The 24,533-nt window shown below is 35.7% G+C and overlaps 1 protein-coding gene across 3 annotated transcripts in view; it reads left to right on the top strand.

Annotated features, from left to right (window-relative positions):
• Folh1 (folate hydrolase 1) overlaps positions 1-24,533 on the top strand; it is a 67,316-nt gene that overhangs the window by 2,691 nt on the left and 40,092 nt on the right. For all 3 annotated transcript variants that reach the window (XM_085841553.1, XM_085841552.1, XM_085841554.1), the window contains exons 2-10: positions 2-110; positions 1,357-1,543; positions 4,913-5,014; positions 10,629-10,754; positions 11,805-11,991; positions 14,038-14,131; positions 21,658-21,756; positions 22,341-22,426; positions 24,028-24,147. In XM_085841553.1, coding sequence (XP_085697679.1) covers positions 2-110; positions 1,357-1,543; positions 4,913-5,014; positions 10,629-10,754; positions 11,805-11,991; positions 14,038-14,131; positions 21,658-21,756; positions 22,341-22,426; positions 24,028-24,147 — 1,110 coding nt within the window. The remainder of the gene's footprint in view (position 1; positions 111-1,356; positions 1,544-4,912; positions 5,015-10,628; positions 10,755-11,804; positions 11,992-14,037; positions 14,132-21,657; positions 21,757-22,340; positions 22,427-24,027; positions 24,148-24,533) is intronic.

Raw genomic sequence — 24,533 nt, forward strand, 5'->3', positions numbered from 1 at the left:
GGGTGGTTTATAAAACCCTCCAATGAAGCTACTAGCAATGGTTCCCATTCTAGCATGAAGAAGGAGTTTTTGCATGAATTGAAGGCTGAGAACATCAAAAAATTTTTATAGTAAGAATATACTCGTATTACATTCCATATGGTGATTACACCTTCAGCTTTAACTTCATATCTTCAGAAAGCTTTCTTAGTAGGACTCCGAAAACATTTCCAGTACAGGGAAAGACCAGCTGTTGCAAGCCAACAAATATCTGCCATAACTTCTTAACTTTAGCTCCATAAGCACAAAAGAAGCCCCAGGAAGTATCTGACAAATACATATTCAGGTTCTGACAAATACATATGCAGGTTCTGATAAAACTGCACTCAGGAGCAGTGAAAGGTGATTATTATTTGTTGATGCATTACAAAATCCCATCTTATTTCCTCACCTACTTAAATTATAAAGCTGCTCTTTGCCTGTGGAGAGTACAAAACAAATTATGGCCAGATTTGGATGGAGGAACGTACTTTGGTGACTTATCCTTTAAGGGAAGATAATAGGTTTTAGTTAAGAAAAAGCTGATTTAAAAATCACACAATGTTTAGTTTGAGCTCCATCTCTGCTCATTATGAGGGATCTAACTTTGAGTGACTAATGAAACTGACCAAGCTTCTATCCTCATCTATGAGAGAAGGATAATGATACTGCAGTGATAAGGGTGAACCTGGGAAGTAGATGTTCTGAAAACACTAAAAACTAATTCTATTCTTTGTGAAAGATTCTAAAGCAAAAGACATAAATGAATATACTGTAAAATTATTGGCCCTTGAACATGCAAACTTAAACTCTACTCCTGAACATGTGCAAGGCACTGGTTTGATCCTCATTAGTACAAGAACATAAAACAAAGTTAGATTTATATTTAGTTAAAATATAATATGTGGATGTATATAGGATTAGTATATCTACTCACCTAGAACACATTATAGGTTTTCAACAAATCAGATTAATATATGTGTCAAAAGTCTTTAAAAAATCCCTCTACTAATAGGATTTCCTAATGAACACAGAGTGATTTGATATAAAAGACCATTAAATATTCACATATAGATAAAAGTTTCATATCTTTAGGAATACATATATATGTGTACATTAATTACAATAGATTTAAAATTATTGAGAACTATTGCTTTCAGGAGTGCCCAATTGAGTAAGAAGCAATATGCTTAAACTTCATGAAAAGTCCCCACATCTTATATTTACTTCATTTATTATATATTATAGGCATAAAAAAGTAGGGGTTTTTTTGATGCCTATTGAACATGCAGACAGACTAAAAGTAATGTTTAAACATTTTCAATTTTCCTTCACCAGCAATTTCACACGGACACCACACTTGGCAGGAACACAAAATAATTTTGAGCTTGCAAAGCTAATTCATGACCAGTGGAAAGAATTTGGCCTGGATTTGGTTGAGTTATCCCATTACGATGTCTTGCTGTCCTATCCAAATAAAACTCATCCTAACTATATCTCAATAATTGATGAAGATGGAAATGAGGTAAGTAAAAAAGATAAGCAGAAAGATTTCACTTTAGTTGCATCATCTCCATGTAATTATGAATTCAATATTATTGACATTTGTGATTTCCCTTTAAAAGCTCTTTATCAATGTCAGTTTATTGCTTGGAGTGTTTGAACTTAGTGTGATTTGGGGAGTATTTTCTTTTTATTTTTTTCATTTTTAGTTCATATTTTAAACTTTTTAAAAAATATTTATTTGTTTATTTATGTATATGAGTACGCCATTGTTCTCTTCATACACACCAGAAGAGGGCATCAGATCCCATTACAGATGGTTGGGACCCACCATGTGGTTACTGGGAATTTAACTCAGGACCCCTGAAAGAGCAGTCAGTGCTCTCAACCGCTGAGCCATTTCTCCAGCCCTAACTTTTTTAAAAATCTTGAATAATATAAAAATGAAATAAATTTCTACCTTGTTTTGTAGCTCTTTTCCTTTCTCTACATTTTTTCATTTGATTCGGAAAAAAAAAAAGATTTTAGTGTATATTTCATCTATACCATATATCTTTTTTCTTAAGGAAAAAATTTTCCTCAGTAAGTTAACATTTTCATGTGTATTTATTTTTACTAAAATGAATCATAGTTTTATTTCCATATACCACTCCCTGCACTCCCCCATCCACCCTCTGATTGCCCCAAGTCCCACACTTCCTCCCCACCCCACCCCATCTCCACGTAGATGCCCCCACCCCCACCCCATCTGACCTCTAAACTCCCTGGAGCCTCCAGTCTCCCAAGGGTCAGGTGCACCATCCCTGAATGAACACAGACCCTAAAGTTCTCCACTGCATGTGTAGTACTGGGTGGTCCCATATAAGCTGGTATATGCTGTCTGTTTGGTGGTCCAGTGTTTGAAAGATATCAGGGATCCAAATTAATTAAGACTGTTGTGATTTACCTTTAGAAACTCTTTATCAATGTCAGTTTATTTCTTAGAGTGTTTGAACTTAGTGTGATTTGGGGAATATTTTGTAAAAGGAAGCTTCATTATAGTTACTTTCTGTGTTTATAGCATTATATCTGAATTTCAAAAGTAATATAAGGTTAAGATTTTCAATATCTAAACAGACACTCATCACAGATTTAAATCATAAAGACTAGATTTAGAGTTAAGCTGTATATTTAGAGACCTAGTGTGGGTTTTCAGCTAGCAAGGACTTGTTGTTTGAAAACTTTGTATTTTCACTTGATTTTAGCCAAAAACCTAGACACACTGAAAAATTAATTTTCAAATGACCCTGTGCATAGGCTTTTACTAAGACTTTATGTTAGTCCTCTAGAAGCAAAATGCAAACTGGAGACAGTATAGTTATAGCAAAGAATTTACAATACTTATTATAAGTCCAGGTGCATACTTGCCTAAGACATTATAATACAGCTGAGATTGATCAAACAAAGATGTATGTTCAATAGGAAAACAATAAAGTATAATTAAAACATTTATTTATATCAGTAAATTTTCTGCAGCCAACTTGATATATCTGGTACAGTCTACAATGCTTCCAATAGTTATTTTGTAACTGAGGTTATTATATTATCAATAGCATTTTCCAAGCTATCTACAAATTAGATCATTTTCATATTTGACTTTCTTTTCAAATTGCTATTAAACTTTTCTTACTACTAATGTATCAGTCTTTTAATCACAGTTCTACAGTACATCATGCTTCTTGCTCTGTTCCCCTTTCTAGGGCAAAAATTATTCAACTATGAGATGGTTCTTTAAACCATGTGCTTATTTTCTGTAAGCAACATGTTTGCATTGCTTTTATTTCAGATATATGCACTCTCATTTGCACTTTGATCATTCACGTCCAGGTTTATTGCTCAGATCTAATGCAATGTTCATGTACTATCACATATTTCTTACAATTAAAAAATATTTTTTTGTCAAACTACATATTCAACATGAAATTATTCTTTAATATTTCAAATTCAAAAAATCAGCTGATTCTGATACATGTATTATATGGAAGAACTAAAATACCTAGTATAATTTCAAGTTGACATAATATTGATCTTTTTAAAATACATATTTTATATGAGCTTTCATTTTTAATCACATTTTATTCAATTGTGATATTGTCTGTCTCGATTACCAGAATTAGGAAACCTGTGTAAGGATGATAATCATGAGGTTCAAGAACAGTATTGACTACTTCATGAATTGTAGTCTAACTTGGATTACAAAAGGACTATTGTAACAGGTGTGGTGGTGTATTAGGAAGTTATAACTTACTGCTGATGTATTAATAAGCTGGTACAAAGATGTTTTGTTGATGCATCTGTTGAGGTTTGGTCTTTTACTATGCTAAGTATTGATCCCCAAGGCCTGGTTGCTCACAGGAACAAAAAATCCAGAATATCTGAACACAAAATATAGCCTTGCTCCTTACTTTAAAACTATTGGTTAAATAAAAATGCCAACAGTCAAGGTCTGGGGAGAAAATAGGTAGGGTTTGGGATTTCTGAATTGAGATCAGAGGAGAACCACTAGGGGAAAAGGGAGAATGTAGAGTGAGTAAAAGATGCCATAGGGTAAGAATCTTCAAAACTTGGCCATAAGGGCTGGCCAATTGGAGTTAGTAGCAGCCCAATAGGAACATAGCAAGTTATAACTTGGGGTTCTTGATAGAAAAGTACACATAATAGCATTGATGGTAGATATCTGCCCAGCTTTATTGATGATTTAGGCTTTTATAATCTAAAGGTTGCACATTTTCTATCTGAGAACTGGGAGTGAGGGGATGGGATATTAAATATGTCAAATAATATTAAAGACTTTCTACAACAGGTATCACTACAGTAAGAAATACAAACTTAAATTTAAAAAGTATAAATAAAAGTAAGATGTATTTTTCCACTTTGACTAGATATTTATGGCTTTGGCAAACATTATTCTTCACATATTCTCATGTTTTATAATGTATGCAATAACTAAAGATATAGGTAACACCTGGTGTTTGGGCTGTGTATTTGTTGTTTATAGAAGACAGGGATGTGTGTTTCTCTATAAAATCTGTCATCAGTTCTTCGTTTACTTATGATACAACTGTCTTCCTTTTGGGGAAGCCATGTCTGTTTGAACTTCCTTTTTATTCACTCACAAACAGAATATAGTTAGTCCCTGACAATGCTAAGGATTATTATTATAGATTTATACCTAAATCTGAGAACAAGGTCTAAATTTTTCCATCTCTGCACATTGCTCACAGAATTAGGTACAGATATGAGTTTTGAAATCATTAAATGATAACTGGAAGGAGACATGGATGCACATTTCTTGTTTGCTTGTGATAAACTTTAACTGAATCACTCCTGTTTCTCTTGTTTATTTCTCTAGATTTTCAAAACATCATTATCTGAACAGCCACCCCCAGGATATGAGAATATATCAGATGTAGTGCCACCATACAGTGCCTTCTCTCCACAAGGGACACCAGAGGTAACAATGCAGCACAGCACAATACAAATGATAAGCAGAAGCATCATTTGCTTCCATATTTAGCCAATAATTAAAAGATAACAAGAGAATTTCTATGTAATTCAAAATCATACCATTTCCACATTTAAAAAACTAGGTTTCCTTAATAAAAAGTATTAATTTTTTCATGGTGCTTTTGAAAATAAAATAAGCTGCAATAAGATGTACAAATTTACACATTTATTGACATTTCACAAACACCTACTTTTCATTTTATTAAATTACTTTACTTATTTCCATTCAAAAAGTTACCCCCTTTCCTGTCCCCCTCCTTGAGTTCTTCACATCATCCCCTTCCCCTCTAACCCCCACAAACATTCCACTTCCCAGGGACATCAAGTTTCCACAAGATTAAGCACATCCTCTCCCACTGAAGCCATACAAGGCAGCCCTCAGCTACACATGTTCCTGGGGCCATGAACCAGCCCCATGAACTTGGTTTTTGGCTTAGTCTGTAGGAACTTTGATGGTTCTGAGTTAGTTGACACAGCTGTTTTTCCTATGGGTTGCAGTCCCCTCATTTCCTTCAGTACTTCCGTTAACTCTTCCATATTTGTCCCAGATCTTAATCCAATGGTTGGTTGAAGGTACCTGCATTCGATCCAGTCAGTTTTTAGTAGAGCTTTTTCTGTCTGCATGTACAAGATGGCCACTATAATAGTATCAGGATTTGGTGTGTGCACTTGGGATGTATCCCAAGTTGGGCCAGGAACAGGGTGGTCTTTCTCAGTCTCTGCTCCATTTTTTGTCCCTACATTTCCTTTGGAAAGGAACAATTCTGAGTTAAAAATTTCGTAGCTTGCCTGGCTCAACTAGGGGCCACGTCTATAAACATCCACTTCTGTGTAATCAAAACTTTATTGATATATAAAGTGTTGACATTAGTTCAGAAAATTCCCTTAAGCCACTTCTCAATTTCATACACCATTGAGGCAATCATTGCTCTGGTGTGTGTGTGTGTCTGTGTGTGTGTGTGTGTGTGTGTGTATGTGTATGTGAGAGCGTAGAGCTGTGTTTCTACCATGCACTATTGAATCCATAACCATCCAAGCATCCCTTAGCCCAAACACACCACCAAAGAATGGTGAGAAGAGCCGGGCGGTGGTGGCGCACGCCTTTAATCCCAGCACTCGGGAGGCAGAGGCAGGCAGATTTCTGAGTTCGAGGCCAGCCTGGTCTACAAAGTGAGTGCCAGGACATCCAGGGCTACACAGAGAAACCCTGTCTCGAAAAAAAAACAAAAAAACAAACAAAAAAAAAAAAGAATGGTGAGAAGAAAGGGATCAGGAAAGAGGCCTCTCTGATCCAATTGAAGTATCTTAGCTAAAAGGAAAATCATTGACTGCTTTTTCTTTCTCTCTTTTTATTCCATGCTGTCCCAAATTTTATTTTCAACTTTAGTATTTATTTTTTATCTTTTTTTTTTCACTGAGGACAGGTCTTTCCTGCTAGAAGAGATGGCAAAGGAAAGGTGCTGGTCTATACCTATTTGGGTGGCATTGTGGAGATGGGTTTTATACAATAGAAAACAATTGGTTGAAAGCCTTGAGTCCTCAGCAAGCCCTTCAGTTTGAGTACAAAAACCAGGGTAGTGCCAGCCTCAGCTCCCTGCCTCACCCTTGAGGCAGAGAAAACAGAAAAGGTGAGGACTATCAGAGCATGGAGTTTCCCTAGTTTTCAGAGGACAAGCAGACCCCCTACTCACCTGGACAACAAGTGATGGGAATAAAGGCATGCGCCACTACGCCCGGCTTTTCTCTACATTTCTCTTTATTTCAAAACATGTCAAATATTGATTTTGTCAATTTTCTTCATGTATTTTGGTACTATAGACAATCAAAAATTGGCTACATTATTTGTAATATGTTTCCATCAAGAGAAGCATATAGTATTGCAAATACTAACAAAGCTTAATTTCAAAGATAAGATTCGTTTGCCAGATCAGTGCCCAGAAAACAAGGCACTAGCAGCAATGAAATGCAGTTTAGAATTACTGGAACACCTCAAAAATCTTAGAGATCTATTTTAATGTACACCAGTCAAGGAGCACCATGTATTGTGGTGTAAAAAAGGTTGTATGTGAAAACAGATTATACATCTAAATAGGTTTATAGTGTATTATGAAGACAAAAGTATAGTCATACACAGATTAGTTTGATGTTTTATAGAGTAACTCATTGAAACCCACTAAATTTGTCATTATATGATTATTCCATTCTTAAGAAATTACAGTAATATAGGCATGTTGGCTGAGGCTTATAACTCCAGAGGACATAAGAATGAGACCAGACTGGCTTATATGTTCTTTTTTCCTCTCCTCTCTAAAAAGAAATCCTAAACATAGTTATTTTTCTTTCTTTCAAACATGCTTAAATGCTTTCACATTGAACAGCAAAAGAAGGAGCACATTCTACATGAGATTGATATATGCACACCAAGAGAAGGCTAGTGTTGACTGCTATAAACATTGGGCCAACTGTAACCAAGCCAGTAGAGTATTTATTCTTTCTTAACTATATATTTATCTTGTATAGATGCAAAAATGTCTCTATTACTCATTCTTGAGTCTATGTTATCTGAATTCTGTAGAAGGAATAACACTGGTCCAAGCATTAGATGATTAAAATTTGTAACTCCACAATGTGTTTAAAAATACTGTAGAAGCTGGAAAGAACCCAGACTCCCCTCAACAGAGGAATGGATACAAAAAATGTGGTACATTTACACAATGGAGTACTACTCAGCTCTTAAAAAAATGAATTTATGAAATTCCTAGGCAAATGGTTGGACCTGGAGGGCATCATCCTGAGTGAGGTAACACAATCACAAAAGAACTCAAATGACATGTACTCACTAATAAGTGGATATTAGCCCAGAAACTTAGTATACCAGAGATATAAGAGACAATTTGTAAAACACATGAAACTGAAGAAGAACGAAGACCAACCCTTTGCCCTTCTTAGAATTGGAAACAATCACCCATGGAAGGAGTTACAGAGACAAAGTTTGGAGCTGAGACAAAAGGATGGACCATCTAGAGACTGCCATATCCAGGGATCCATCCCATAATTAGCCTCCAAACTCTGACACCATTGCATATACTAGCAAGATTTTGCTGAAAGGACCCTGATATAGCTGTCTCTTGTGAGACTAGGCCGGGGCCTAGCAAACACAGAGGTGGATGCTCACAGTCAGCTATTGGATGGATCACAGGGCCCCCAATGGAGGAGCTAGAGAAAGTATCCAAGGAGCTAAAGAGATCTGCAACCCTGTAGGTGCAACAACATTATGAACTAATCAGTACCCCGGAGCTCTTGACTCTAGCTGCATATGTATCAAAAGATGGCCTAGTCGGCCATCACTGGAAAGAGAGGCCCACTGGACACGCAAACTTTATATGCCCCAGTACAGGGGAACACCAGGGCCAACAAGTGGAAATGGGTGGGTAGGGAAGTGGGGGGGGGGTATGGGGGACTTTTGGGATAGCATTGGAAATGTAATTGAGGAAAATACGTAATAAAAAAAAAAGATGGTCTAGTCAGCCAAAAAATAAATAAATAAAAAAAATAAAAATACTGTAGTATTTCTCAGGCCTTAGTGTGTGACATAAGTGTAGGGTTTACAAAGCCCAGATTCTGGTTCTCACAAGGTCCTTTGTGATGTAGCTCTCCAGAACTATTCTCTGAGAATCACTGATTTTCTCACCAAAATTTTCATGTTGATAAGGGAGGGCAAATAGAAGCTTGAAGGGAAAAGAAAGAATTCTAGGCCAAGGGTATCATTTTATTCACAGTCAGAACAATAACACAGTGTAAATCATACAAGAAGCCCATTGTCTAAAAACAAAGTGGTTTTCTAACTCATAATACAATTTGCATAGAGCGTTATGTATTTGCTACTTTTGTTTGCAAGGTTTTAAACCAATATCTTCCCTAATCTCATCTCCAGAACAAATTTCTTTTATGATGAGTGCAGTTTTATCAAAAGATAGCTATTATTTTGTAACCTTTACAGGGGATATATTTCCCAAAATTCTAAACGTATTTGCTTGTTTGTTTTGTTTTTCTTGTTTTTTTTTGTTTGTTTGTTTTTTGTTTTTTGTTATTTTTTTGAGTGAGAACTTACTGGTAAAGTTAAGAAGTGTGAGTAGACCAATTTAATATGTCTTCCTCTGTATCTCACTCTCCATTCTTTTCTCTATTGTCTCTCTCTTTTTCTTTCCTTCTTTTTTTTTTCAAATGATAAGTTAGTGGTACCAATACATGCATAGTTGTGAGGTCATCTCCTGGAGCATAGGAAACCTACCCGTGACCAATCTTTGATGAAAGAATGATTCTCCCTCTTTTTTTTTTTTTCAGTTAACAACTGCCAATAGTTCCTAAAAGGCAGGGCTTCACCCATCTACTCAGGAATTTTGGCTGGCATATTCTTCTGCTGCTAACCATGGGGGCTCAGAGTTCCTGAATGCAACTGCCACTGCCTCAAGAAAACAACATTTTAGAGTATTTATCTCCATCCTCAGATCTTACATTCTTTTGAAGAGTTTTCCATACATCTGAAGCAGATCATTCATTGAAGAGGAATCTTGGCAGTACATTTTAGAGCAAGCCCATAGCAAAAGTTTCTAAGTTAATATTTAAGGAAAAAAGGAATTGACAAAATTATAACAGTACAGCAAAATATAGTCAGGTGGTTTGTGGTTTTGATTAAAGCTAATCTTTTTGTGGTAGTGTTTATTGAGCCTAGAGCTTGTTACATACTGAATAAATGTTACACCACTAAGCTATGTTTTCACACCTTGTCCATATTTTTAAAATGGAAGTAGTTAAGTAATAAATATGTACAAATAGTTTTTAAATTCCTTCATATGTAAATGAACACCTATGTAATTGTTTCTAAAACATTGCTATTTATAGTTTGCTGGAAATGATATTACAATGCAAGCATTTGCTTTCATAAAGGTGTGATAAAAATTTTTTTTAGATATTTGTGCAAAAAAATGAATGTGTATGTTACTTTTCAGAATTCCTTTTGGACTAGATTAAAGGTTGAAAAGAATGTTGGAAAATCCCTTTACAAATAACAGTGTTGGGACGTAAGAATACCGTGATGCTTGCATGTGACCATACAAATGATTAAAACAGGTCCTCCTGAATCACAGGGCCTTTGTGGTCTCTGACATTTGTGAAGACTCATTATGCTCCAATTTGAATGTGCACATTAAAGAGAAGAAAACTTTCTTTCACCAAATGCTGCTCAGTGTATGGTGACTGATATTTTTCAGATTACATGTAGCAACTTGAATACTTATGTAATTCTTTTGGGGGTATTTCGACGTCTTTACTTATTCAAGAAAAGTAAAGGGAAAATTTATCATTTAATTCATGTGTCTCCCAACCTGTCAAATAACGTTTTTAATTTAAGTTAACCTTTCCATTGACTGCCCTAATTGAGGCTCATCTGTCATGGTGCTCTTGGTGTTTTAGCTTTATCCCTCTTTAAAGATCAAACATCTGTCATTCAGAGATACCTCCATATGCTACATTTTATAATAAATCATTCCTGATCTCAACAGGGTGATCTTGTGTATGTCAACTATGCACGAACTGAAGACTTCTTTAAACTGGAACGGGAAATGAAGATCAATTGTTCTGGGAAGATTGTGATTGCCAGATATGGGAAAGTGTTCAGAGGAAATATGGTAAAGAAATGATGTCTTTTCAGGATAGTTGACAGGCTGGCGAGCATAGGGTTAAGTTAAGTAGATTAATACTACATTGTTTCCTTATAAGTAAAATCTTCTTTCAAAAAAGTAAGAGCAAAACATTCACAGATAAGTAGGAGTGATGGGCCTATTTGTTAGAAGGTAGGGGAGAAATAGAAAGGATGGAGGGAGATAGGATCATAGGTGGATGAGTATAATCTGAGCATATGCTATTCATGTGTGGATTTGTTATAATTAACTCCACTGTTTTTTACAATTCATACAAATTGATAATGTTTTTAAAGTTCATCTCTCACCAATCTAAAATATTATAATATGATATATTTTACAATTTTTCTGAGATCATGATTTTCTTATCTATGTACATCCCATTTTATAAAGAAGACACACTAACAGAGAAAGTGTTTTTGAGTTGTGCTGTTGAAATTCTGTCTGTATTTGCCAGAGTGGATGCAGCAGGTATTCTGTACCTGCAAGATTATGTGTCCTACCAACAAACACAAAGAAATTCATAATGGGTTTCCTACTAGTTTCTAGTACCTTTGTTTTACATATCACCTTCAAAGATTTTCTATTTAAATTCAATATGGATCATTATTATAAGTAGTGCAAGAAGTCTTTACTCATTTTCAGCCATACATTTAATGGGAACTTATCTTAGGGATTCTACACTCTTATTCTGCTTCTAGAAAACAAGAGGGGATAGCAAATTCTTTTTCCCACTGTGATGAGAGAGTTCAACATTTGCTACTCTGCAAAACCATTAATTTTTAGATCATAACATAGAATCTATGCCTACTGGCACTTAGCTGTAGCCACTTAGGACTCTGAGACAGGAATATAACATGTTTAAGCCCTTCCTAGACTACAAAGTGAATTAGTGTTCAGCCTTGAAATCTCACTGGTACCTGGTCTTTAAAATAGAACATGAAACTTAGCTATTTGTGTAATATGATTTTGGGATCTGCCATTATTAAGTCTGTAACAACTAACCTAAACTGAGAAAAGAAACATGATGTTTTCTAGGTTAAAAATGCTCAACTGGCAGGGGCAAAAGGAATGATTCTGTACTCAGACCCTGCTGACTACTTTGTTCCTGGGGTGAAGTCCTATCCAGATGGCTGGAACCTCCCTGGAGGTGGTGTCCAACGTGGAAATGTCTTAAATCTTAATGGTGCAGGTGACCCACTCACACCAGGTTACCCAGCAAATGGTAAGTGGCCAGATCCCAACCATCATATCAATTGACCATTTCAAATGATGTAAAAAAAATGTCTTTGTCAAAATGACTAAGAACATATTTTCTTATTGTTTTTCATGCTAGAAATAAAAATGTTTAAAATTATGAAGATTATTTAATTATGTTCCTTACCTCATAATTTAAGACTGCAACCTTGGAACTCTGACTTTTTGAAATATTAAAATATTATATAGTCAATGGTTAATATGATACATGACAAATGTGGGTAGAAACAGAGCATACCAAGAATATATTTAAAATAATTTTGCAGCAGCATGTGTGAATACCAACTTTGAATATGGGTTAAAATGAGTGGACTCATGTCTGTTCTACTCTGCTTTTTTTCTGATGATGAGTTTTGTCCAGGTTGGCCATTTATATGAAAAAAAATGTACTCAGAATATATATTTTTCATGAGGATAATTTTTTAATTTTCTAAGAATGAATAGAAAATCAAAAGGCCTCAAAAAGTGATTAAATAGTTCACCTAGGGTACAGAATCTAGACAGTGCAATAATGATATAGAAGTCTTTGCTGCTTTGCAATGATAGTAAAAATTGCCAAGTAATGTTTTCTAAATGACACCTGAATACCTTAAGAATCTTACAGGCAAGAGATGTTATGATCTCTGTCTTGGGGGAAAATGAGACTAAGTGTTAACAGTATGGCCATATTCACTACGCCACTAAGTAGAGCACTGGAGTTCAAAGTCACAGTGTGGCCTCAGAGTCCACATTCTTGTCTTTTGATGAAACACTGCCTAGTCAAGCATTAACAAACAAGCTAAATTGTTTTGACTGTATTCAAATATCAGATGATGTCTACAAGAATCTGTGTTCACTTTGTTTGCATAGTTTGGAACAGAGCAAGTTTTTGCTCAAATAAGAGTTTGACCACATACCTATGATGTTTACATATTGATTTTTCATCTCTGATCTATCAAATCATATATATCTGAAAAGCTTATATTTGGAAGGTTTGTTCTTAAACCTATTATTAAAATACAGAGCACTGACAATTATTTAAAATAACTTTATATTACTCTACTGTTAAGCAGAGTCACATTGTGGTGGGCAGCCACAGGTAAACTTTTCATGATTCAGTATAGGACCCCACTCTCATCTACATAGGAGCAGTATTAAATGGGCTCAGTAGTTATTAATACTAGGTTCATGGGGAGTTGGAGGGAGGGAGTGGGAATTAATACAATCAAAATATATGTACACATTCATGAAAATTTCAAAGGATATTAAAAAGAAAAGAACCTTCCAATATAAACACATAAAGGGACATGTAAATGGAAAGAAATGCAATAAAATTTTTATTTACTCTAAGTTTTCATTTCTACACTTAAAACAAGTTTCTTCCATGATGTTAAAAAGAATTATAAGATGTAGAAACTTCAAGGATATTGTTGAGTACATTTTTCGTTAATCATTTTCTGTCGGACATTGCAATTGCTCTTAAGAATGTTTTGTATTCCCAGTGAAATTCTCTTGGAGAAAACTAATTTTTCTTTTGTGATTTATTATCTGCTGGAGATAACTCCTGGGTTAGGGATAGAGACTTTTGTCTCCTCCTCCTTTCAGCTCTAAGAACCCATCTATCATAGACCTATACAGACACTGTGCATGTTGCCCCAGTGTCTGTGAGTTCATATGTGCTTCATTTATGTTGTATTTAAAAACCTTGTTTCATTGGTATGCTTCATCCCCTCTGGTTGTTAAACTCTTTGTGTCCTCTTTGGGAGGGTTCCCTGATACATGAAGGAAGGAAGCAATTTAAACATTCTTTTAAAGATTGAATGTCCCAAGGTCTCTCACTCTGCATATCATCCCATTGTGAATCTATTGAAGGTATAAGCTTCTCTGATGATGTCTGAGTGAAGCATTGATATAAGACTAGCAGAATGACATTTAGAGACATTTTATTGCTACATTCATTTAACAGAAAAGTAATATTTGGTTTTCTTTGAAAAATACTGTTTTACTGGACAATTATGTCTTTTTTTTCCTTCAGAACATGCTTATAGGCATGAGTTGACAGAGGCTGTTGGCCTTCCAAGTATTCCTGTCCATCCTATTGGATATGATGATGCACAGAAACTCTTAGAGTAAGTTTGACAGAAAAAAAAATACTTCTTTTGGTATTTATTTCTCATTCTTGAGAATTTTCACATATTTGAGAATGTTCAAATTTTAGTACTATACTCTAGTTCATTGATGCAATGTACAAATGTTTTCATAAATTTAAAGAATACTGCTTCTGATTCTGGAATTTGTTTTGTATTTGGATAATCAATGTGTGACATCCATGAAAATGAACATTGATCAACTCCTGGAGGTATGATGCCAAAAGACCCATGTCCCTGTTTGTGACACAGTCATGCTTCCATCATGTTCTCAGGAAGGCAATGGCTGATTGTGACAAGAATGATAAGACAGATTTGTTCTGGGAGCCTAGTACTCCTTAGAGGCAAGTCTGTTAATTGATGACTACTTGATTAACTTGCTAAATTAAATGTCATACTGTCATTGCCATTTCTTTATCTTCTCTTCCCTTCCCTTTTCCTTTATCTTGTATCAGAATGGCATTGGACATTTGGACACTTTCTCAACCTTCTCTGGCTTCATATTCTGTGCTTTCTTCACCGATTTCTCAATGTATCTCTTATTCGTCAATATTTTCTTTTAAAATTTGTTGCTCTTTGAGGCACAGAATAACAATGTCAGAACCACTAATGTTCACTTTTATTTATTTATTTATTTACACTCCATATTTTATTCCCTTATCCATCCACTCTCCTACTATTTTGCATCCCATCCCTCCTCCCCACTCCCTTATCTCAATGTGGATGCCCCCACTGCCTACCCCACCTGACCGCTAAACTCCCTTGGGCCTCCAGTCTCTTGAAGGTTAGGTGCATCATCTCTGAATTAACACAGACCCAAGCATCCTCACTTGGGTTCTTATCCTTGTTAACCTTCATGAGTTCTGTGGATTGAATCCTATACATTTTTGGCTAATATACACTTCTTAGTGAGCACTTTCCATACTGTCCTTTTGGGTCTGAGTTACCTTACTCAGGATGATATTATCTAGTTCTAACCATTTGCCTGCAAAACTCATGATGTCCTCATTCTTAATAGCAGAGTAGTATTCCATTGTGTAATTGAACACCATTATTTTTTTTTTTTATCCATTCTTCCTTTGTCAGACATATGGATACTTTCCAGCTTCTGGCTATCACAAATAAGGCCACTATGATCATAGTAGAACATGTGCCCCTCTGGAATGTTGGGGCATCATTTGGGTATATTCCAAAGAGTGGTGTAGCTGGGTCTTCCAGTAGATATATTTCCAATTTTCTGGAGAACCTCCAGCAAGGAAGATCTCTTTCTTTTTCTCCACATCCTTGCCAACATGTGCTGTCACCTGAGTTTTTGATCCTAGTCGTTTTGATTGGTGTATGGTGGAATCTCAGAGCCGTTTTGATTTGTATTTCCCTGATCACCAAGGACTTTGTATTTTTCTTTGTTTCTTAGTCATTCAAGATTCCTCTGATGTGAGTTCTCTCTTTAGTTATATACCCCAATTTTTGATTGGTTTGTTTGTTTTTTGGTGGTTAGTTTCTTGAGTTCTTTATATATTTTAGATATTAGACCTTTATAGGATGTGGGGTTAGTGAATTTTTTTTCCCAATCTGTAGGTTGCTGATTTGTAGTAGGAGCTCTGTTTAAGAAATCTCCTCTCTCACCCCATGGTAATGAGTTCAAGGCTCTTTCCCACTTTCTCTTCTATTATATTCAGTGTATTTGGATTTATGTTGAGGTCCTTTATCCACTCGGATTTGAGCTTTGTGCAAGGTGGCAAATACGGATCTATTTTTATTTTTCTACATACAGACTTCCAGTTAGACTAGCATAATTTATTGAAGATACTTTCTTTTTGCATTGCGTATTTTCAGCTTCTTTGTCAAAGATCAAGTGTCCATAAGTGTGTGGTTTTATTTCTGGGTCTTCAATTCTATTCCATTGAGCAACCTGTCTGTCTCTGTACCAATACCATCCAGTTTTTGTCACTCTGTAGTGACTGAACAATTACTAGATTCTTGGACTTTCTGTTGGTAGACAGCCAGTGTGTGTGTGTGTGTGTGTGTGTGTGTATGTGTGTGCATGCTTTGAATAGGTATGGTCCCTATAGACTCATGTGTTTGAATGCTTGGACATAAGGAATGGCACTATTAAGAGGTGTGTCCATGTTGGAATAGGTATGGTCTTGTTGGAGGAAATATGTCACTGTGACGGCTTGCTTTGAGTTCTCCTATGTTCAAGCTCTGCCCAGTGTTGTGAAATCCAGTCTCTTTCCGCATGTGTGTGTGTGTGTGTGTGTGTGTGTGTGTGTAAGTCATGTGATCAGATTTACCACAGCAGTGGCCTGACTTCTTCATACCAATTTTGAGAGTTAGTTACTTTCTTCATTGTTTTGGCAATACACTTGACAGAAGCCACTCAAGGTGAACAGAGATTTAGCTCATGGTTAATAGGGCAAGCAGTAGAGTGTGAAGTAAGGTAAGCTTGCACTAGGAGGCAGGGAGCAGAGGGAGGGATCTGGTTTTCATTTGCTTGGGCCTTATGTCTTTGCTTGTTTGTTTTCATACTGAGCTCACTATATAGACCAGGCTGGCCCCAAACTCATGACTTCCCTGCCTCAGCCTCCCTGGAAGAACATGCGTGGCCAGGAACAACCTTGGTTGTGTTTCTCTCTCTCTCTCTCTCTTTTTTTTTTCTTTTGCTGGTTCTGAAATTTTTGTCTATGCTATGATTTGACATACTGCATCATTTTCTTCATGTTTCTTAGTGTCTATTAATCTTTCTCCTGTGGATTTATAGTATTTATCCAATTGAGTCACTGGGTTTTGCTTTTTCTTTTCTCTTTCTTTCTGTTCCATCCTCCTTGAGACAGGTGTTTCTTTATAGCTCTGGCTAGCCTAGAGCTTGGCACATAGATGAAGCTAGCCTTCAGCTCATGGGGATCCTCCTGCCTCTGCCTCCAAAGTGAGGAATTACAGGAATATGCTACTATATTTGAGTACTAAGTTTTCAATATTCTTTTTCTATCCTGTCCTCTCTCATGTTCTTTAAAGACAATAGTTATTATATAAGTCCCTTTGGTGTTGTTCCATGGTTCACTGATACTTTGTTCATTATTTTTTTAATTTTTTAAAGATTTATTTATTTATTTTATGTATATGAGTACACTGTAGCTGTACAGATGGTTGTGAGCTACCATGTGGTTGCTGGGATTTCAGCTCAGGACCTTTGGAAGAACAGTCAGTGTTCTTAACTGCTGAGCCATCTCTCCAGCCCTTTGTTTGTTATTTTAAAATCATTTTTCTTCTCAGTTTAGTGTTGAATAGTTTTGATTATGGTGCTTAAAATTCACTAGTCTGTGGTGCTGTCTGATCTGATGTGGATTCAATTAAAGTTATTGTATCTCAATGTGAGATGACATTTTACAAAAATTTTTGGTACTTTTAGTAGGGATATTTTTAGTATTTTTATTAATCCAATTATTTTTAAACATCTAGTATTCATTTGTAGTACTTTGCAGAATCTTTTTCTAACAATCACATCCTTGGTAGTTCTTTGTTGGTTTTGACTGGTTTATTGTTGACCACACTGTGTGTTGCATTTTCCTGCCTACAATCAGCTCCTTTATCATTCTCCCCACCACAGGCAAGCAGGTAGGGCTTTGCCCACTGGTCTTCAGGTGGACCTCGGAAGTTGGCCTGTTACTTTTTAGCTGCTGTGTATTTTTGTGTTGTTACAAAGCTTTGTTCCCAGATGTGGTTAGGCTTGGAAACAGTTTCACCTTTCTAGATCTTCCTTTTACATTTTTCTAGGTAGAGATCTGTGGGTTTTGAACAGGATTAATTATTCCCCAGTGGGAAGCAAGGGGATTTACAACACAGTCCTCAGTATTCATAGAATTAGAGCTTCTCCAGTCCTCCTGATGGGAATGGGTGACCTCATCACCATCAGCATGAGAATGTTGGTGCCTTTTGCTCTAATTCCTCTAGGCCTCAGGTAGTTTCCTTCTTTTGTCCCTCCCTCCCCAGCTTGCTCCCCTGCTCCTTCCCTTTCTTTTGTTTTTATAACACCAGGTTTCACTCAGTAGCCCAAATTGGAGTTCACTGTGTGCCCCAGGCTAGCCTTAAACTAAAGGCAATCCCCCTGCTTCAGCCTATTATGGGCTGAGATTTACCGGTGGGAACAAAATTTCTTTTTCTTTCTCCTTTTTGGATTAGCTTATAAATGTCAAGAAGCTACCTGAGCCTAGGTTGGTGCATATCAGTCATTCTGCTGGTTTTTGGAAGGTAGGGGAAGGTGAATCTCGAGTTCAAGGTCATTCTTAGCAACATAAGAGAGATCAAAGCCAGCCGAAACTGCAGGAGACCAAGTGTAGCAATAGTTTTTGTTTGGTTGGTTTTGTTTTTTTTTTTTTTTTAAATTACCTGAGCAAGGTGTGGTGGTACATGCTTGCTACCCCAGCACTCAGGAGGAGCAAGAGTTCTAGCCTGGACCATAGAGAAAGACCCTCTCTCAAAAAGGCTCAGGTATTTTCTTGACACTGGACACTCGTAAATTGATCAATACTCAGTTGAATTAAATGACCTGTTAGAAGTTCTCTGAGCACACACTGCTCTAGAAACTGTCTGCCTTGGCTTCCCTAGAAGTCTCAGCTCTTGTCACCTCTACGAGCTTACAGGTTCTGCTGGCAGTTCTTTGTAAACTGTACACCTGAGAAAGGATGGTGATTCCCCAAGAATGTCTTTTATTGTTAATAATTGTTTTTGCTATTCTGTATTTTTTGTGTTTCCAGATGAATTTCAGAAATGTTCTTTCTATGTCTTTGAAGAATTATGTTGGGATTTTGATGGGAATTCCATTGAATTCGTAGATTGCTTTTGGAAGCAAAAAAAGATGACCATTTTTACTAAGTTAATTCTACCTATCCATGAGAGTGGGAGATTTCTCCATTTTCTGATGTCTTCTTTGATTTCTTTCTTGAGAGACTTCAAGTTCTTGTCATACAGATCTTTCACTTTATTGATTCGACTTACCCCAAGATATTTTATATTATTTATGACCATTGTGAAGGGTGTTGTTTCCCTAATTTCTTTCTTTGTCCCATTTAACATTTGTATAAAGGAAGGCTACTGATTTATTTGAGTAAATTTTGTCCCCAGCCACTTTGTTGAAATTTTTTTATCAGCTGTACAAATTCTCTGGTAGAATTTGGGGATTGCTTATATATGTTATCATGTCATCTACAAACAGTGATACCTTTACTTCTTTTGCAATTTGTATTCCCTTGATCTCCTTTTGTTGTCTTATTTTATGTATGTGAGTACACTGTAGCTGTACAGATGGTTGTGAGCCACCCACCATGTGGTTGCTGGGATTTCAGCTCAGGACCTTTGGAAGAACAGTCAGTGCTCTTAACCGCTGAGCCATCTCTCCAGCCCTTTGTTTGTTATTTTAAAGTCATTTTTCTTCTCAGTTTAGTGTTGAATAGTTTTGATTATAGTGCTTAAAATTCACCAGTGTGGAGCCGGGCATGTTGGCGCACGACTTTAATCCCAGCACTTGGGAGGCAGAGGCAGGCAGATTTCTGAGTTCAAGGCCAGCCTGGTCTACAAAGTGAGTCCCTGGACAGCCAGGCCTATACAGAGAAACCTTGTCTCGGAAAACCAGAACTGGTCTGAAGTTCTCTTTTTTTGCTGGGTTCTTGTGTGGTCTAAGTATAAAAGTAAGTTTTTACTCCCACCTGCAATGAATGAGTGTTAACCTTAACCCACATCCTCACCAGCATCAGCTGTCATTGTTTTAATTGATCATGTACAAGATGAAATACCCCAGAGTCATATTTTATTATTGCATAGTGCAGTAGATTATAAACCGAGCTGAAATATTAAAACTTCTTCAAGCATATGAGGAATGGACAAGTACTTGTGTAAAACTAAAAAACAAACAAATGAACAAACAAGCAAACAAAACAAGCAAACTGTAGAACATAGAACCTTACAAAGTTTAGTGTATGCAATAAGTGTGCACACATGGTCTGGTGAGAAAAAAAAAACATAATAAAAATGCACACAAAAAACCCCAAAAAAACAGACGGAGCTTTCCAACTCTACATTTCAAATTTCAGGGACTTTATATCATTTTAAGTAAGAAAATTTATTTTTACAGGCTACGAGTAATTAGAACTGCATCTCAGGACAAGAATAATCTTTAAAGAAGTACAAGATGATCTTGGCGGCTCCCTAATACTCTTTTGTCCTTATAGCAGAATGCAAACAAAATTAATTAGGATTAAGGAATCATTTTTAGGCCGGGCAGTCGTGGTGTACACCTTTAATCCCAGCACTTGGGAGGCAGAGGCAGGAGGATTTCTAGGTTGAACCCAGGACAGCCAGAGCTATACACAATACAAAACAAAACAAAACAAAACAAACAAAACAAAACAAAAAAACAAACAAAAACAAAAACAAACAAACAAACAAAAACAACAAAAGGAATAATTTATTATTATTCAACTGTAAGTTCCAGTTTTCTATAACTACATTCACCAATTTGCTTAGTGAAGGTCTGTTTTTATTTTCATATCAAAAATTTTTTTAAAAAGTCTATTCTCAAGTAGCAGTTACAGAGATGTGAATACAAATTTTCATTAGAAATCTTAAAATATCAGCTTTTCAGATCTGTTGAAGATAGATACTTGAAGGGTAGAGCTATATGGTAGCTGGTTCACCCAAAATTTTTGATCTGCCTAGGTTTTGTGTGTGTGTGTGTGAAATGATAATTTGAAATTTTAGGAACCTCTGCTGGGAATAAAATTATCTGTTCCTTTGTTATTTGTTTCTTCCTAATAGGTATGTGAGAGAACACTTAGTGATAATGAAAAATGACTACATATATATCTAATGTATATATAGTAATATAATACTATATATTAAAAGATTCCTCTCCTTACAGACACAAACATACATGTATCTATATCTGTATATATATATATGTATATATATACATGTATATATATATATGTGTGTATATATATACATATATATATATACATACACACACACACACACACATATATATATATATATATATATATATAGAGAGAGAGAGAGAGAGAGAGAGAGAGAGAGAAATCTTTTAGTAGGAGAAAGTAAAGTGAAAGGCTCCAGACAGACTTCAGATTCTTCTTATAGTGCATGTGCTAGAGAATCAGAGTTTTAAAATATGGTTTTCCATTATACAGTAGTAACTAAGTTTAGATTCTTGTAAATAATTTAAATATCAGTTGCACTTCTTACCACAATAACTTTGACCATTGCTATTTGTTCAATCTTGCCCTCATGTTACTCATCTACAAAGTTGATTTGATAGTGGACACTACCATGCAGGAGTGGTAAGAAAGTTCAATGGTTATTACATGCAAAACACTGTCTACTGTTTGTTTATAGAAGCTATCATGAGAAGATAACCTAGACCAGTAAATGACCTTGCATTTTAACATGGTGTATCAAATTTTATATAGGTAATAATTTCTTTTCATGTCCAACAGACACATGGGTGGTCCAGCACCCCCTGACAGTAGCTGGAAGGGAGGATTAAAAGTGCCTTACAACGTGGGACCTGGCTTTGCTGGAAACTTTTCAATACAGTTGAGATATTTTTCTAATGATTTTGTTCAAAATACTTTAAAAGAAGACAGTTATCAAAGATGAAGGAAATTATAAAGTGTAGTTGCTACTATTGAACAATAAAAACAGAAATTGAAAAAGACAATGAATTTGAATCATTAGAATTAGTCAGTGTTATTTGAGACATCTGGGAGCCTTGAGATCTCTCAGACACTGAACCACTTGACCAGGGAGCACATACTAGGTGGTCTGGAGGCACCTAACAATACAATAGAGGATTGCCTGGTCTGGCCTCAATGAGAGAAGATACTCTTAACCCTCTAAAGACTTGAGGCCCTAGGGAGTGGGGAGGTCTGGAGGGGTGGGGTTGGTGATGGGGACATCCTCTTAGAGATGGGGGAGAAGGAATGGGATGAGGAACTATCAGAGGACATATTGGAAAGGGGATAATAACTGGACTGTAAAAATGATTTAAAAAAATTGGGTTACTTTTCTTTTGGGAACAACTATAAATCATTTTAAATAATGATGGAGGATTTAAGAAATGTGAGTGTTAAATCTGTTAACTAGTATTCTAATAACATATTTTTTATACTTGAACTAGAAAGGTCAAGATGCATATTCACTCCTACAGTAAAGTGACAAGAATCTATAATGTCATTGGCACCCTCAAAGGAGCTCTGGAACCAGGTAAATGGAGTATGTGTTTTGAAAATACTGGTGAATCAAATGCCTTGAACCACTGCTGCCTAAGTGAAGCTCATCAAAAAACAAAGTAAGACATCCCAGTTATAGTCTATCATTTGTCACTTGTGTTTAAAGAACAGAAACAGGGAAGTATGGGGACAAGCGAGAGTGATAAGCTGCTTTATTTGTTTGATTGTTAATTGATGAAAATTGTTTTATACACTGTGTTCTAAACACATTTTCCCATCCCTCATGTTCTCTCAGATCCTCCCTACCTTCCTATCCATACATCTCCATGCTTTACTTTTCTGTTGTTATAAAACAAATAGACATGCAAACAAACAAAATAAAATAAAGTAAAATTATAATAAAAGAAAATTTTAAAGAAGAGAGAGAAAAAAGAATGATGAATAGTACATATGTGTAAAAATACACACGCACAAAACTGATAAAAATAAAAACAACATCATTGATAAATAAAGGATCAGAAAAGTTGAAAATTGCACGATCATAGCCATATGAGACAAAACAATCTCCAAATGTATGTACTGCTAATTTAATTTTCTGTTGTCTATCTACTGCTGAGCATGGTGCCTTCCTTAGGTGTAACATTGTGAGACTCAGTTGGAGAATTATGCATATTTTATTATATCTTTTGATCCTTTAGGGTTTGGTTCTTGCTTCCTTATGATTTACTTGATTATTATTAGTTTTAACATAAATAGTTCAATTTAGTCACATATATTCTTACAAACATATGTTATTTATTTTTTGAGACAAGTTCTCATATAATTGGACTCAATTTTATATTATTTCCTTCCAAGTGTGGAAATTGCTGTTATGTGGAATACTGTAACAAGAATAAACAATCTTTTACTTCAGACCAAGCGTTTTATAAAAGTGATATTTATATGTACTAAACTATATGTGTTCTTCATACATATATATAGTTTAGTTTATACATATATGTATATATGTATATATAGTTTAGCAATATATGAGTACATATATATGTGTATGTGTATACATAAGTGACATATTGAATATTATTAGATGATTATTTTGTACAGGGTCTGTGACACACATTGGAATTGGGGGAGTGTTGAAACACTCCTAAATCAAGGTCAAGGTTATCGTGATTTAAAAGAAGAGTTTGACATTTAAGGGTGATAAATACCTAAACTAATGTGAAAAGATTGTTCACTATACTTTCAACCCATGCAGTTTTTTCTTCCTATAGTAGACAGAAATGGTCACAGACAGTTATTGAGAAGCTTATAGAATAAGTCTAAGAAGGGAAGAGCTGCGTTCTCTGTGAAAATGATGAGCACACTGTAGCCACAAGTTTAAAGAACTATGAGGAGCTAGGTGGATAATTTTCTATGTTTCTGTTACCCATATGTGTATAGGTTCAATAATACATCAAATTAATTTTTAAATTAGAGTCATACTTTCAGCAGATAGATGAAACAAACAGTAAAATCTGAGCAAATAACCAATGGGCACAAGCCTTAGGAACCTTAATACCTTTTCTCAAAGTTGTGAAAACTATTGAGTCATTTGCAGGTTCCTCTGTCTGATATCAATGATCTGTTGATTTGTAGACAGATATGTTATTCTTGGAGGTCACCGAGATGCTTGGGTGTTTGGTGGCATTGACCCTCAGAGTGGAGCAGCTGTTGTTCATGAAATTGTGCGGAGCTTTGGAACCCTGAAGAAGAAAGGTAAGAGAAACAGTGAGTGGGAAAACCAACTTCTGGGAACTTCAGCTTAATCTTTTGTAAAGTGAGTGTGAAAATACGATCTCAGGGTCTGGGAAGTGCCTAAGTGCTATAGCATATGTCTGGTGGGCCAGAAGCACTTTCCTAGATCCCTAGTACATAATAGAAAACCAAATAGACAAATGACAACTCAATACCATCAGTGAAAAAGTAACAATAATAGTACAAATATTAATGTTGGTTAATTATACTTGTTTAAGTTTTATTACATTATTCAATTTATAGGACACTTCAAGTTCATTTATAAGCAGAGACATCTTGTAGCTCTTAGCTATAAATCAACAATAACAGCAAATGTTTACTTTGCATACTGAGAAATTGTTTACACA

Source organism: Mus caroli, unplaced genomic scaffold (genome assembly GCF_978045245.1).
Source record: "Mus caroli unplaced genomic scaffold, Mus_caroli_1 scaffold_8, whole genome shotgun sequence".
Lineage (NCBI taxonomy): Eukaryota > Metazoa > Chordata > Mammalia > Rodentia > Muridae > Mus > Mus caroli.